The sequence below is a fragment of the Globicephala melas genome, chromosome 16 (genome assembly GCF_963455315.2).
Source record: "Globicephala melas chromosome 16, mGloMel1.2, whole genome shotgun sequence".
In the NCBI taxonomy this organism is placed as follows: Eukaryota; Metazoa; Chordata; class Mammalia; order Artiodactyla; family Delphinidae; genus Globicephala; species Globicephala melas.
The window spans coordinates 36,244,642-36,259,918 of record NC_083329.1 but is presented as its reverse complement, the minus strand read 5'-3'; the positions used below and the strand labels follow the sequence as shown (position 1 = coordinate 36,259,918).

Here is a 15,277-nt window from a genome sequence, read left to right as displayed (position 1 = left end):
GTGACCATCGGCTTGACGTAACTTAACAATTTTTTCATCTTATGCTAATGTTCACTTCAAGAGAATTATTTGGAATGGGGACTGAATCTTAAGCATCTCCCAGTCAAGCTGGCTCTATGTTTCTAAGGGAAAACCCAGTGTCTGGTGCTGAAATGGAAAACGTAGGAAAAAAGTACCTCTGAAATCCGTCCAGTCTTCTGCATCTGCTCAGGCATCTCCCAAGTCCACATTATTGTCACCTCTTGCTGGGATGCCTGCAATAGCCTCCTAGCTGGTTCAACAGCATTCTCCTTGGTTGCCTCTATTCTCTGCTCCAGATTAACCTTTTCAAAACACAGAGGCAAATTGTATTGTATGGTGCTCACGCTTACAGCAGTCCATTGATTTCTCATTGTTCTTAGAATAAGGACACAAATCAGTAACTGAGCTAAGTCTTGTGGGATCTAGCCTTGACCCATCCCTCTCCGTGGTATCTACCCACCCCAGGCACATCAGCCTTCGTTCATTGTTCAGCAAATATTTATTTGATCACCATGTATTTATGGAGTCATTGAGGATACATCAGTGACAGAGAGAAACACAGTTTTTGTACTCATAGAACTTACCTTTAGGAGGTGGGAGAACAACAATGGCAACAAAAAACAGACATATAATAATTATTATAAAAAATATAATAATTGCTGGTTGTAAAAAGTAGGAAAATGGAATTGAGCCCGCAAATAAAAAGAGGGTCATTTGAGATAAGATGGACAGAAAATCTTCTCTAAGCAGGTAACATTATATAGATGAGATGTAAAGGAGGAAGAGAAGTGAGCCACATGATGAATGGGGAGGAGAGAATTCAGGTGGACAGAACCCATGCAAAGTTCACATATGCTGGAAACAGCCTGGGGTGTTTGCGGTACCCAGAGTAGATCAACTCACTGCACAAAGGTAAGAAAGTGGGGAGTGAGATTGGCTGGCGCCTGGTCCTGTGGGGCCTGGTAGGCCATTGTAAAGAATCAGGAAGTTTTTTCCCTCTTCTTTTTATTTTAGAAAAGCTCCAAGCTGTTTTGAAAAGTTGAAAGAGTGGCACAATGTACATCGTTACACCCTTTATTTAGATCCACAAATTATTAACTTTTTGCCACATTTGCTTTTTTGGTTCTATTTTCTCTGTTCTTTTGTTCTCCCTAACATCTTTCTATTTTGTTTTTGTTTTATTTTTTCCCCAAATCTTCTGAAGGTAAGTAGTTGCAGACACTGTGACACTTTGCTGCTAAATGCTGAAGCAAACATATTCCCAAAACAAAGACATGCTTCTACATAGTCACAAATTATCACACGTCCAAAATTTAATACTGATTCAGTATCATCTACGTTGTAGTCCATATTTGTATTTCCACAATTGTCCACAAATTGGTTTTTGCAGTTACTTTTTAAAAGATCTGTGAACCAATCAAGATTCATGAATTTCATTTAGCAACACCTCTCTCCTGACTAAAGCAATCCACCACCTTTTGATTTTCTCTTTCCCAAACACTGACATTTTTGAAGAGCCTGGGTCTGTTGTCTTGTAAGATGCTCTACCTTCTGATTGTTTCCTCATGATTAGATTCAGGTTAAACATTGCTGGCACAAATAGTACCAGGTGATAGACAGTCGTTGCAATATGGGCAATATTTTATTATTCTTTTTGCATTCATTAACTGGCATTCTTGTGTAAAGAAGAGCTTTTCATTGTTAGTCCTTTTCTCCCCCATCCACCCCGCTAACGAAGAGGACTTAAAAAATTAAACCTGGGCTTCCCTGGTGGCACAGTGGTTGAGAGTCCGCCTGCCGATGCAGGGGACACGGGTTCGTGCCCCGGTCCGGGAAGATCCCACATGCCGCGGAGTGGCTGGGCCCGTGAGCCATGGCCGCTGAGCCTGCGTGTCCGGAGCCTGTGCTCCGCAACAGGAGAGGCCACAACAGTGAGAGGCCCACGTACCGCAAAAAAAAAAAAAAAAAAATTAAACCTGTTTTAATCTATTACCATCATTATTCTTATTCTTTTTGAGGTTCAAATTGTTCCAAGCATGGTTAGTGGAAGCCGCTTTAGGCCAGATCCAGTGTCCTTTTGGAATGACCCTATTAATCTCTAAGGACTTCTTTGCTTTCTGACAAGAATGTTCTAGGCTCCCTTTATAATTTCCCTGCTCCAGTCCTGGAATCAGCCTTTTCTCCAAGGAGTACTGGTTCCTTTTAGTGATAAGTGGTATTTAGAAACCATTTGTGTGGCTTGGTCCTAGGGGTGCTCATTGTTACTGGGGTGCCAGGGCTTCCAGACCTTCAGGCCCTCTCAGTGGACCCAATTTAGATAAAATAATAATAATGTCATTCTACTACCAACTCAAATCTATCATCCTGGGGTTCTTCCTTACTTTCTATCATACCATATTTGTTATTTCCCTTCTCCCACAGTGAGAACCCTGGTACCAAACAACATGAATATATTTACTCCTTTGCTTTTTCCTATAACACATGTATAATAGATTCAAGATTACTAAACCAATACCACTTTAAACATCAAACCTACTAAACCAAGTTATTGATGTCTTTACATTTCTTTTGCTCTTACATTGGATCCCACAACTCCTAACTCCAGTATATAGAGTACTACGCTCAAGTTAATTGAAGAAGCTCTTTTTCTCTGTGTGGCTATGCTGACAATTTGATATACAGGTAAGTTCATCTCTTTCTTTGTGTTAAATTTTAGGGCTTGCTTTTATTTCCATTGTTTTAGATTTAATTTTTTGAAAAGGCAAAACTCTTTTTTTAAAATTTATTTTATTTATTTTTGACTGCATTGGGTCTTCGTTGTTGCACGTGGGCTTTCTCTAGTTGTGGTGAGCAGGTGCTACTCTTCGTTGCAGTGCTTGGGCTTCTCACTGCAGTGGCTTCTCTTGTTTTGGAGCACAGGGTCTAGGCACACGGGCTTCAGTAGTTGTGGCACATGTGCTCAGTAGTTGTGGCTTGTGGGCTCTAGAGAGCAGGCTCAGTAGTTGTGGTGCATGAGCTTAGCTGCTTTGTGGCATGTGGGATCTTCCCAGACCAGGGATCGAACCCATGTCCCCTGCATTGGCAGGTGGATTCTTAACCACCACGCCACCAGGGAAGTCCTCTTTTTTTAAAAAAGAAGTTTATTCAGAGAGCCACACTCCTATCACTAATCCCTGCAAAATATTCCCATCTCCTATAGATAACCATTTTCAACTAATTTTCTGTTTTATAGTTTTTGTATTTCTATCTTCAAAAATAGGCCAAAAATGGGTGTGTGGTATACATACATATAAGTATGTAGACTCTCATTTCTCCTTCTTGCTTACACAAAAGTTAGCATACTTTGTATATTCTTTTGCACTTTTTCTTCACTGAACCATATAAATATTATTTTATTCTAAAAATGCATTGAAGGGCTTTAAGCTAGGGACTGACATGATCATTTCCATTTTAAGATTGGTTTCGTTGCCCTATAAAGAATGGAGAACAGGACCTGAAGCAGGTAGACAGATGGGAGGCTGCAGTGGTCGGAGCAATGAAAAGGGAAAGGAGTATTTATTTCACTTATAACACAAACGTACAACAGATACACTTATGAGCTGGATGAGAGTGGTGGGGAAAAAGGAGGACTCAAAAATGATTCTTTCTCATGAGTAACTGGGTAGATACATGGTGGTGTTGTTTACAGAGACAGAGATTTGGGAGGAGAGGCTTTAAGTTTTGGAATGAAAAATCAAGGTCCCATACTGAATATGTTAAGTTATACGTCCAAGTGGAGATGATAAGTGGATAATGAGATATTTGCTTTTGGTTGAAGTTCAGAGGAGAGGTCTGGGGAGGATAAGGAATTTAGGAGTTATCAGTATAAAGATATTTAAATCCATGGGAGTTGATGAGTTTGCCAAGAGGAATACTGTAGAGGAGAGAAAAAGGTGGGGGAGAGGGGAAGCTCAAAACCAAGCTCTGAGGATTCCCATAATTTATAGAGTTTAGGCAGAAGAGACAGAAAAGAAGACTAAGCTGGGCAGCTGGTAAGGTTAAGAGTAAACAAGGAGAGAATGACCTTTTGCTGACCCAGAGGCCAAGTGAAGTTTCAAGGCTGAAACATTTAACTGTGTGGATAAAACAAACTGTGTGGAATGCTTCTGGGAGCTAGAATAAAATAAGACAGAGAATCCATTGGATTTTGTATAGTATTTATCCTGCCCCTGTGCCTGGTATTACAGTCCTTATGCCTGGAGTGCTTACTCGTCTCTTTTTTTTTTTTTTTTTTGCGGTACGCGGGCCTCTCACTGCTGTGGCCTCTACCGCTGCGGAGCACAGGCTCCGGACGCGCAGGCTCAGCGGCCATGGCTCACGGGACCAGCCGCTCCGCGGCATGTGGGATCCTCCCGGACCGGGGAATGAACCCGCGTCTCCAGCATCGGCAGGCGGACTCTCAACCACCGCGCCACCAGGGAAGCCCTCCTCTCTTTTTTAAACCTAGTTAACGCCGAATGACCCTTGGAGATCCAGATCAAACATTATTTGCTCAGGTTCCCCTGTGACATAGTCTTTCAGCTCTAAACATTTCTTTCAAACCACTCAGTACAGTTGTAATTTCTCAATAATTTGTCTTTGCAATTTTTTCTCAATTATTAGAATATAAGCTCCTGGAGGGTTAGGGTCTGTTTTGCTAGCTCTCCTCCACTGTTTCAACTGACTCCTAGCCTAGTGTTTGGCACATAGAAGGTTTTCAATAAATATCTATTGAACATAAATAAATGTAGCACCTGGAGCTGGAAATCAGTAACAGCTAGTAAATCAATAAAGGCATTATGAGGTACGGCAGGAAGGGCAGATTTAGGGGTAGAAGTGCCTGAGGGAGAAATGGAGACTTTGACACAGCGGCCCCTAAAGACTTAAGTTCCAGCCGGAACAGTAAAGCACAGTTTTATTCTATCTTCCCTCCTTTCTTCCCTTTCACACCTACTTTCTCTGTTCATTTTTACTCCTGGTCCTGCATCCTCTTCTCTACTCCAAACTAGCTCACCACAAATATGATTTTTTTGTGGATAAAGAAGGCAAACTGAATAAGCAGGCAGTGGGAAGTTAGAGAAGGAAGGGGGAGGTTATGGGAAATATAAATATAGAATAAGAAAAGGAAGACAGTAAGCTCATCAAACCAGGTACTATTCTACAAATGCTACTAACCAAGTAAAAGAGTCAAAAATAAGATCACATGTGAGAGGGTGGGTCTTGAAGTCATTCAGCTGAGTTTAAAATCCCAGTTCCACCATTAATAGCTGTATGCCTTTGAGCAAATTACTTAATCATATCAACTCAGTTTCCTCGAAACCTATAAAAGGGGCATAATAACAGTACCTACCTCACAGGGTTGTTCTCAGGATCAGTACAGACAATCAGTTTTAAAAGTTTAGCACCATGACTGGCCAAGGTAAATGCTCAATTAACGTTAGCAGTTACTTTTCTTTAAAATGAAGTACAGCAGGGAGAGATGGCCTAAGTAGTAAATACTTGTCATATGACTGTAATAACACCGCATCAAAAGAAGAGGATCACTTTAAAAGAAGCAGATAAGATGTACTGGCACTTACATTTCGGGCACAGCAAAGACCTTGCCTATGCATGGAAGATAGAATGTCACAGTACAGCGCCTCACGCCGGTAGTTGCATTATATTTTCAGAATGGCAAAAACAAAAAGAGAAAGAATGCTTTTGAAAATCTTTTCTGGGAAAAATGTATCTCGTCCACGAGGGCCGCTGTGGACGACAGGTAGGATCATGCAGCGAAGGAAGTGACCCTCGGAGTGCGGGCAGCGCTCATTCTAAGTGACTCTCCCGATGCGGAGCCTATTCCGGCCCGCAAGGACAAGGCCTGCCATTCGTTGGCTGGTCCCTAGTGTAGTCGCGGGGCTAAGTGTGGCAGCTACCTCACCTCGGGGCCTCCGCCACGTCTTTATTGTCTCCAGGATGGAATCCGAGATCCGCGCCGCCGCCAACAGAGGGTGGTACCCACCGCAGCCCCGAGGCAGCGCCCTACCTAGCCAGGCAAGCAGAGCCCCAGGGAAACTCCGCCCACTGGCCGCTCACCAGGCCGCTTCCGCCCATTGGTCGCCCGGCATTCCGAGCCCCGCCCCCAAATTTGAAAGCTTGTCCCGGGAGCGGGTGGGAGGGAAGCCCAGAGCTCTAGCCGGCTGCGCTCCGGGGCGTCGTTCCGGAAGCTCCGCCCACTCCCAGCGTTCCGTTTGAATTTGAAAACGAAAATAACTCGGCGCTGCTCCCAGGTTGGGCCGGCGGGGCAACGTTTGCAGGTGAGGGTACGCGGAAGGAGGTGGGGGACTGCTCACATACCAGGTGAGGTGAGGAAAGGTCTCAGGCAGTGTGAGCACCTTCCGACGGGGCTCGGGACATCCCTGAGGTTACTCTCAGGAGCTGGGTTGCGGAGCAATGAAGACGCCTGGGCCACCGGGTGCGCTTCTGTGGGGGGTTGAGCCGTTGTACTCGTGTTAAGGTTTAAATCTGGTCTCCGCCGCTTATTGGCTGTGTGACGCAAGGCAACGTCTTTAATCTTTCTGGGCCAGTTTCCTCATCTGTAAGAGGGGGTAATAATAGAACCTACCTCTTCGGGCTCTTATGAAGATAAAATGATAATATGTAAACCTGTTGGAAAGTGCCGGTGTATAGTAGGCACTAAGTATTTGCAATCATTAATATTTTTATTGTTGCTGCTGTTAGTGTTGAGGATCAGGCGTCCATTGCCAAATCTGGTGTCCTGAATCCCTAAGGTGAGCAGTTTGCTCGGCAAGTGACGTGCTGTTATTTGGGAGGGATGGGGGCCCTGTGGTGGCCGTCTGTGCAGTTATTTACAGGCTGCTGCCGGTGCCCGGGGCTCGCCCTTCTTGGGCTTTGCAGTGCTAAGCGGAAGGGGGTGTGTGTGACGAGTGCAGTGACTGCTGTCATCGCCCAGTTTGGGAGGTTTCCCCCATCTCGTTCTACTTTTTGGCTCAGTGATTCCTGCCTGGTGCAGCTCTTTAATATTCCTTACTGAAGGACTAATTGACAAAAGGTCATGCCTTATAGGTTAGCTTGTTTTTAATCCCCAAGGTGATCAAACTCAGGTTTGTTTTTGTTCTTAAAACAAGGTAGCATGTTCACCCCGAAGCAGCATAACAGTGTGTACTTTTTATTAGATATCCAAGACCTGAGACTTCAGCTTGCAAAATAATATAAAGGACTCATCAGTTGTGAAGACTTTTTTTGAGACTGTATTTTGTGGATGACATTCAGAAACGTCATTCAGTAGCAGATTTTATTTTTCATCAGTCTTCAACCATGAAATCTCACTGGAGAGAAGATAAAAGATGCTGTTTCTCAGTCGTGGGAACAGCCTTCCGAAATGAGAAATGAGGTCTTGAACCTTGCTGTTGCTAAAGATAATATCAGAAAAGAGTAAGACCAATTTTTTTTTTTTTTTTTTTTTTGCAGAGAGGATTTTATTTATTATTAAGCCACTATACAGGGAGTTTTTATCACTACATAAATCTCTGAATTTGTTGTAGGGGATACAGAGTAGTATAAGACAAGGTCCTTGCCCTCAAGAAGTTTCTAGTCTAGTTAGGGAGGCCACACATAAGTAGAAGTTAACTAAAAGTACAGGAGGTGATAGTACATCTCATTAATTTTATAATTGTTAAGAGGCAGTTTATTCATTGAAAACTGAACGTATGAGCACGTACAAACTACTGTAACCTTACTTTTTTAAGGAGGTACAATATTCTTTTTAACTTAGTAATTTCATAAAAGATTTATCAATATGTTTTTTTAACCAAAAATTAATTGAAAGCAAAGATTGAAGCTTACCTTCCAGTTTCCTGGGCATTTCTATGAAATTTGAGTTATGAAATGTCAAGCCAGTACTTTCATATTTTTGCACACTTTCCTCCCATATTCTAGATCAGTGTTTATTTTTTATTCTATCAGATACTTTTTTTCTTAATTTTCACCCATAAATTGCATGTTTGAAATACTCTATCAAACTGCATTTAAGTAATTTTCTCATTTTGATTACATCACTGATTATACAATAAAAAAAGCAATAAAGATATTAAACTTACTTAATTGTATGATTGGTGATCTTGTAGTTTGCTGGGTTTTGTTGAAGGTAAATGTGTAATTTCTTTAACTCTTTTTGCAATTTAGGAAAAACAAAACCAAAAACAGCCCTGTTGTATTGAATTTGGGGGTTTCAGGACTGATCAAGGAAAAAGATACACCGCAAGGTGGCAGTAACCTACGAGGAGCTTTACTGGGGTAGCACTTTGACAGGCACTTTGCGTGCTTGGCAAGTTGCCCACAGCCTGAGACTTTCCAGAGACTAGAGTGAAGGGCCAGTCACCTAGAAGGGGAAGAGGGTAAGGGAATTGGGGAGGGGTGGGGGTAATAGGAGAGGGAGCTCTGTGTAAGTGATATATTGCTCAGCAGCACAGTAGGGAGTCACTATGTCAGAGACCTCCAAAGGGTAGCAGTGGCTTGGGGTCTTATAGTCCTGGCTTTTATCTGTGGCTAGCAGATGGTTGGGTGCAGTTTCATGGGATGTGGGAACCAGTTGGGCTCTAAATGGCTAAAAATGAGCTTATTTTGGCTATATGTAAAGCAAACAGATGTGTAAAAATTTGAGTTTGACACCTCAGTGGTTTGTTTGTTTTTTTTTTTTGCGGTACGCGGGCCTCTCACTGTTGTGGCCTCTCTCTTCCCGGACCGGGGCACGAACCCGTGTCCCCTGCATCGGCAGGCGGACTTTCAACCACTGCGCCACCAGGAAAGCCCCTCAGTGGGTTTTTGAACTAATGATCTTGGCCTGCTGTGAAGAAGTAAACAATGCAGGGCCAGTATACAGGGGCCATCTTTGGCTCATTTATTTAACCCCCATGGTTGCCCATTACTAACTACCTTCTTGAACCAGGAACTCTAGTGGGCAGTCACTGTTCTGAATATTTCATAATATTCAAAGAATAGAGTGCTCTCTCCATTTCTCCCTGGTATTATTCGCCTAGTAGATTTTCAGTAAATGTTTTAATGTTAATATTTTATCAGTGAAGATTACCCCTAAGTTTACCTTTAAATTTAGTGACTTGATGTTTAATTTAGTTGTAATAGTTTACTGATGCATTATTCCATGTTCGCCTTAATTTTTAAGACCTGTGATGTATCAGGTACTGTTTTGAATATGTTCACATACGTTATTTCACTTTTTACTTGCATTATTTGGAAGAATTCAGTTGAAAGTAATTGTCCAGATTACCGACTCCTAATTGCTAAAACATTACAAAGTCTGTAAGTAACATTCTTCAGAAGACACTAAATAACTAAAATAACACAAGGTTATAATTTACTCCGCCCTTACTGTTTGATTTCTGAGAGGATTTCAGGCAGAGTCTGAGTGTTTTATACTCTCTTATTTTATGGGTTACCTTTACTCATGAAATCTCTTTGGCTGAATCTCCCCATAGGTTGCAGCACATGAATAGTAGTGGTAGGCTGTATCCAGTATTATTTGATCTAAAATCTGTAAATAATTGTCTTTTGTCCTTTCCATGGGTCATCATGTTATAGATGAAATAGTCTAATGTTTTCCTTTTGGAAATGTAGTTACATGGCAAGAAGTAGTGGGCTGGACTCACAGACTTTATAAACTATGGATATATGATTTATTAAGGTTATCTAAGGAAGTTACTGTTATTCTTGCAGAATGGAATCTAATGTAAATCAAGATGGAGTGCCTAGACCATCTTACGTTTTCAGTGCTGACCCCGTTGCGAGGCCTTCGGAAATAAATTTTGATGGCATTAAGCTTGACCTCTCTCGTGAATTTTCCTTAGTTGCTTCAAACACTGAGGTAAGTACAAGAAAAGTATTATGTTGATTATCATGATTGAGAGCAAATGGGCGCACACACACACACACACACACACACACACACACACTTGTGGACAGGTACAACTAGAGCAGAGCTTTCCAAACTTCGTAGGTTTAAGGCAAACTTCTATCTCAGCAATTTTTTCATGGTGCCCTAGATACATAACAGTTCCTTTTCACGTAGTAGGTGCAGACATCTTAATGACTATTTATGCCCTGACTTAGTAGCCATTTGAGAAAAAAATAACTTATGAAATTTTTAAATATTAGTTTTCAATAACCACGGTTACTTACTAATGGGCACTGTGTGCATTTGGGGTGCTGCACAACTTCTCAAGCTTTGGAATCAAATTAGACACTGCCACCTGCATTTCCTGTTCTTCATTGTTTTGGGGTCGTACTTGCTTTCTATCACAACCACCACTGGAAAATCCAGCTTCACTAAGATATGACATCATCAAAAGAAATAGTGTGATCTAAGGTTGAAACTGAACTTCTTCAAGCTAATAGTTCGTGGTGTTCAACATGTGTCAAGTACTGCGGTGGTTCCCTCAGAAATGTAAAATATTCCACTATGCCCCTAGGAATTGCAGGCCTTAGTTTAAAAAATAATGCAGATTAAAAAAAAATTAACTTAGTAGTGTTTAAGAAATAAGTCTTTCTACTACCCTACCTACTGTCACTATGTTTGCTGTGTTTATAGACTTTTTCTTATACATTTACTTTCAGTCCATTTATATTCTATTTATTACAGATTAGATTATTAATTTCGATGCCTTAGAGAGATGGACTAACCCATTTTATAAAGAAAGATGGAGGGGGAAAGAGGAGTATAGGGAACATATATAAAAGGATAATAATTATTTAATACCCATCATGTGCTAGGCTCTTCTACTTTAGCTCATTTAATCATAGATAAAGAAGAGAGGAAGGGATAAATGCCTCTTGGTGTATAAATGGAATTATACATCACTAGACTTTTGTGTGTGCCTTCCTTCACATAATACAAGGGTTGGTAAATAATGGCCTGGTTTTATATTTCCTGTTTTTGTATTGCTTACAAGCTAAGAATGGTTTTTATGTTTTTAAATGGTTGAAGAAAAAAAATCAAAAGAAAAATCATGTTTCATGACGTAAAAATCAAATATCACGAGTCATATTCATTGGTTTACTTATTTTCTAGGTCTGCTTTCGCAACAGAGTGGCAGAGTTGAGTAGTTGTGACAGTCTGTAGAGCCTAAAAATATTAAGTGTTTTTTCTTTACACACAAAAAATTTGCTGATCCCTACTTAGCATGTTGTTTTTGAGATCCATCACGCATCATGTGTCAGTAATTTGTTACTTTTTATTGCTGAATAGTAGTTCATTGTGCAGATATGCCACATATCCATTTACAGTTTGATGGACATATGAGTGATTTCCATTTTGGGGCCATTATAAATAATGCTTCTCTGAATGTTTATGTGCAAGCCTCTCTGTGAACTTATGTTTTGTTTTCATTTCTCTTGGGTCGATACTTAGGAGTAATTGTGGGTCACATGGTAAGTGCATATTTAACTTCATAAGAAAACTGAAACTGTTTTCCAAAGCGACTGTACCAGCACCAGTGATGTATGCAGGTTCCAGTTCTTCCACCTCTTTGCCAACACTTGGTAATTTTATGAGTGTGTAGTAGTACCTTGTTGTGGTTCTAGTCTGCATTTCCTGAAATGAGCACTTTTTCAAGTATTTCTTGGCTATTCCTATACCTTCTCTTGTAAAATGTCTCTTCACATAATTTCCCTACTTAAAAAAATTAGGTTGTTTGTCTTATTACTGATTTGTGAGAGTTCTTCATGCTTTGTAGATACATATCCTTTATCAGATCAATAGTGTCTTGATTAATAGAGGTTTTTAATTTTAAAGAAGTCTAATTTAACTTGTTTTTCTTTTACGGTGATTTCTTTTGTAAGTCCTAAGAAATCTTTGCCCAAGGTGGTGAAGGTTTTTTAAAACATTTTCTTCTAGAAATGGTTAGAGCTTTTGTTTTAATGGTTATATTTGTTATCCATCTTGAATTAGTTTTTATGTATAGTTGATGTAGGGATACAGGTTGATTGGTTTGTTGATTTTTTTTTTTTAACCTCCATTTATCTAGTTACTTTAACATTATGTGTTGAAAAGACTTTCTTTTCCCCATTAAATTGTTTTGGTGTCTTTATTGATAATCAAATGGCTGGGTATCTATGTGTGAATCTATTTCTGGATTATTCTCTTTCATTGACCTATTTGCTTATCCTTATGCCTATACTTCACTGTCTATTTCTGTAGGTTTATAATAATACGTGAAATCAGATAGTATGAATTCTCTAAATTTGCTTCTCTTTTTTAGGAATATTTTGCCTTTTCTAGGTTCTTTGTAAATATATTCATAAATTTTAGGATTGACTTACCAGTTTCAACAAAACAGCCTACTGGGATTTTTGACTGGGATTGCATTGAATCTAGAATCAATTTGGAGAGAATTGCTATTTTAATAATATTGGAGAATTTTAATTCATGATTGTGGTATATTTCTCAATTTATTTAGGTCTCTAAGGTTTTAGCAATGTTTTATACTTCTTTTGTTGAAGGCCCGTGTAGGGGCCTTCAATATCTTTTGTTAAATATATTCTTAAACATTTCATGGCATTTGATGCTATTGTAAATTATATTTTTAACAGCTTTATTGAAGTAAAATTAAGATACAATAAGCTGTACATATTTGAAGTATAGTCTTTGACAAGTTTTGACATGATGCATATGCTTGTGAGAATGTCACTACAGTCAAGAATAGTGAATATTTCCATTACTCCTAAAAGTTTCTTTGTGCCTCCTTGTAATCCCTCCCTCCCATCACACCTCCAAGTAACGGCTGATCAAACATTAGTTTGTACTTCTAGAGCTTTATATAAATGTAGTCATAAAGTATGTACTCTTTTCTTACTAAGCATAATTATTTTGAGTTTTATGCATGTTGTGTGTATCAATAGGTAATTCCTTTTTATTGTCCATTGTTTAGATATGCCACAATTCATTTATCCGTTTATCCGTTCACTTGCTGAGGGACATTTGTGTTTATAGTTTCTGGCTATTACAAAGCTTCTAGGAACTTTTGTGTACAAATCTTTATATGGACATATATTTCCTTTATTTTTTTCCTCTTGGATAAATACCTAGGATTGGAATGGTTGGATCATTTTTAAGAAACTACCAAACTTTTCCCAAGTGATAATAGCATTTTATATTCTCAGCAGCAGTGTAGGAGAGTTGAGTTTCTCCACATCTTCACCAACACTTGGTGTCGTCAATCTATTTATTTACTTATTTGTTTTTAAACAGACTATTTTTTACAACAGTTTTATGTTTACAGCAAAAATGAGCAGAAGGTACAGTGATTTTCCATATACCCTCTACCCCCATATAGCTTCCCTCATTATTAACATCTCCTACCAAAGTGGTGCATTTGTTACAACTGATGAATCTACTCTGACACATGATAATCACCCAGAGTCCTTGCTGTATAGTTACATTGTGGTTCACTCTTGGTGTTGTACATTCTGTAGGTCTGAACAAACGTGATGACAGGTAGCCATCATTATGGTATCATACAGTGTATTTTCACTGCCCTAAAATTCATGTGTTTCGCCTGTTTGTCTCTCCCCCACCCCCAGTAACCACTGATCTTTTAACTGTCTCCAAATTGTCGCCTTTTCCAGAGTATCATATAGCTGGGATTATACAGTAGCTATTTCAGATTGGCTTCTTTCAGTTAGCAATAGGCACCTAACGTCTTGTCATGGCATCCTCCATATCTTGTCATGGCTTGATGGTTCATTTGCTTTATTTCTAAACTATATTCCATTGTATGGATGTACTGTATCCATTGTATGGATATTTTTATGTATTGGTATCAGATAGATATTTGCAGTTACCTAATGTCTAAAGATGTTGAATATGTTTTCATGTGGTCATTCATTCACCTATTGAAGGGCATCTTGGTTGCTTCCACGTTTTGGGAACTGTGAATAAAGTTGTTATGAGCATTCACGTGCAGATTTTGTGTGGATGTTAAGTTTTCAGTTTCTTTGGTTAAGTACCAAGGAATGTGATTGCTGGAGTGTATGGTACTAATATGTTTAATTTTGTAAGAAATTGCCTAACTATCTTCCAAAATGGGTGTAACATTTTGCATTCCCACCAGCAGTGAATGAGAGTTCTTGTTGATGCATATCCTCAACAGCATTTGGTGTTGTCAGTGTTAAGATTTTGGCCATTCTGATAGGTGGGTAGTGATATCTCTTTTTAATTTGCATTTTCCTGATGACATACAGTGTGGAACATCTTTTTATATGCTATTTTTCCTCTGTATATCTTATTTGGTAAGGTGTCTGGTAAGGTCTTTGTCTCATTTTAATCAGTTTGTGTTCTTATTGTTGAATTTTAAGAGTTCTTTGTATATTTTGGTAATAGTCCTTTATTTGATATATATTTTTGCACATATTTTCTCCCAGTCTTTTCATTCTCTTTACTATGTCTTTCACAAAGCAGAAAACTTTAATTTTAACGAAGCCCAACTTATCAATTATTCCTTTCATAGATCATTTCTTTGGCATTGAATCACAAAAGTCATTGCCAAAGCCAAGGTCATCCAGATATTTTAAGTTATTTTTGTGAAGGGTGTAAAGTCTATGTCTAGGTTAATTTTTTTGCATATGGATGTCCAGTTGTTCCAGCACCATTTGTTGAAGAGACTGTCTGCTCCATTGTATTGCCTTTGCTTCTTTGTCAAACATCTGTTGTCTGTATTCATGTGGATCTATTCCTAGGCTCTCTTCTGTTCCATTGCTTCTGTTCTTTTGCCGGTGCTACACTATCTTGATTACTGTAGCTTTATAACATGTCTTGAAGTTGGGTATTGTCGGTCCTCCAACTTTATTCTTTCAATTTTATGCTGGCTATTACGGGTCATCTTTTTATTTTTAGTCATTCTAATAGGTGTGTATTGGTATCAAATTGATATTTGCATTTACCTAATGTCTAAAGATGTTGAATATGTTTTCATGTGGTTATTTGCCTTTTGTATATCTTTGGAGAAATGTCAATTTAAATCTTTTGTCCATTAAATAAAATTGGATTGTTTTCTAATTGAATCTTAAGTGTTCTTTATGTTTTCCAGATACATCTATCTGTCAGATATGTCCTTTGCAAACATTTCCTCTATGGCTTGTCTTTTCATCCCTTAAGTGTTTTTGGAAGAGAAGTTTTTAATTTTGATGAAGTCCATTTTACCAGTTTGTTCTGTTACTATTGTGCTGT

General features: G+C 39.2%; 2 protein-coding genes across 9 annotated transcripts in view; one reads left to right on the top strand and one right to left on the bottom strand.

Annotated features, from left to right (window-relative positions):
- PANK1 (pantothenate kinase 1) overlaps positions 1-6,074 on the bottom strand; it is a 110,908-nt gene extending 104,834 nt beyond the window's left edge. For 2 of the 3 annotated variants that reach the window (XM_030865050.3, XM_030865055.3), the window contains exons 1-2: positions 5,960-6,074; positions 177-323 (exon numbers count right to left, since the gene is read on the bottom strand). Coding sequence is in view for 2 of the 3 variants with exons in the window: in XM_030865055.3 (XP_030720915.1) it covers positions 177-230 (54 nt within the window). In the remaining variant the exon portion in view is untranslated. Of the gene's footprint in view, positions 1-176; positions 324-5,618 lie in introns of all 3 variants that reach the window. The other variant, XM_030865054.2, reaches the window with a different exon arrangement.
- A 126-nt stretch (positions 6,075-6,200) lies between these two features.
- KIF20B (kinesin family member 20B) overlaps positions 6,201-15,277 on the top strand; it is a 74,847-nt gene continuing 65,770 nt past the window's right edge. For 5 of the 6 annotated variants that reach the window (XM_060286495.1, XM_060286496.1, XM_060286494.1 and 2 more), the window contains exons 1-2: positions 6,201-6,335; positions 9,772-9,919. In XM_060286495.1, the coding sequence (XP_060142478.1) occupies positions 9,773-9,919 (147 nt within the window). In that variant the 5' untranslated portion in view covers positions 6,201-6,335; position 9,772. Of the gene's footprint in view, positions 6,379-9,771; positions 9,920-15,277 lie in introns of all 6 variants that reach the window. The other variant, XM_060286492.1, reaches the window with a different exon arrangement.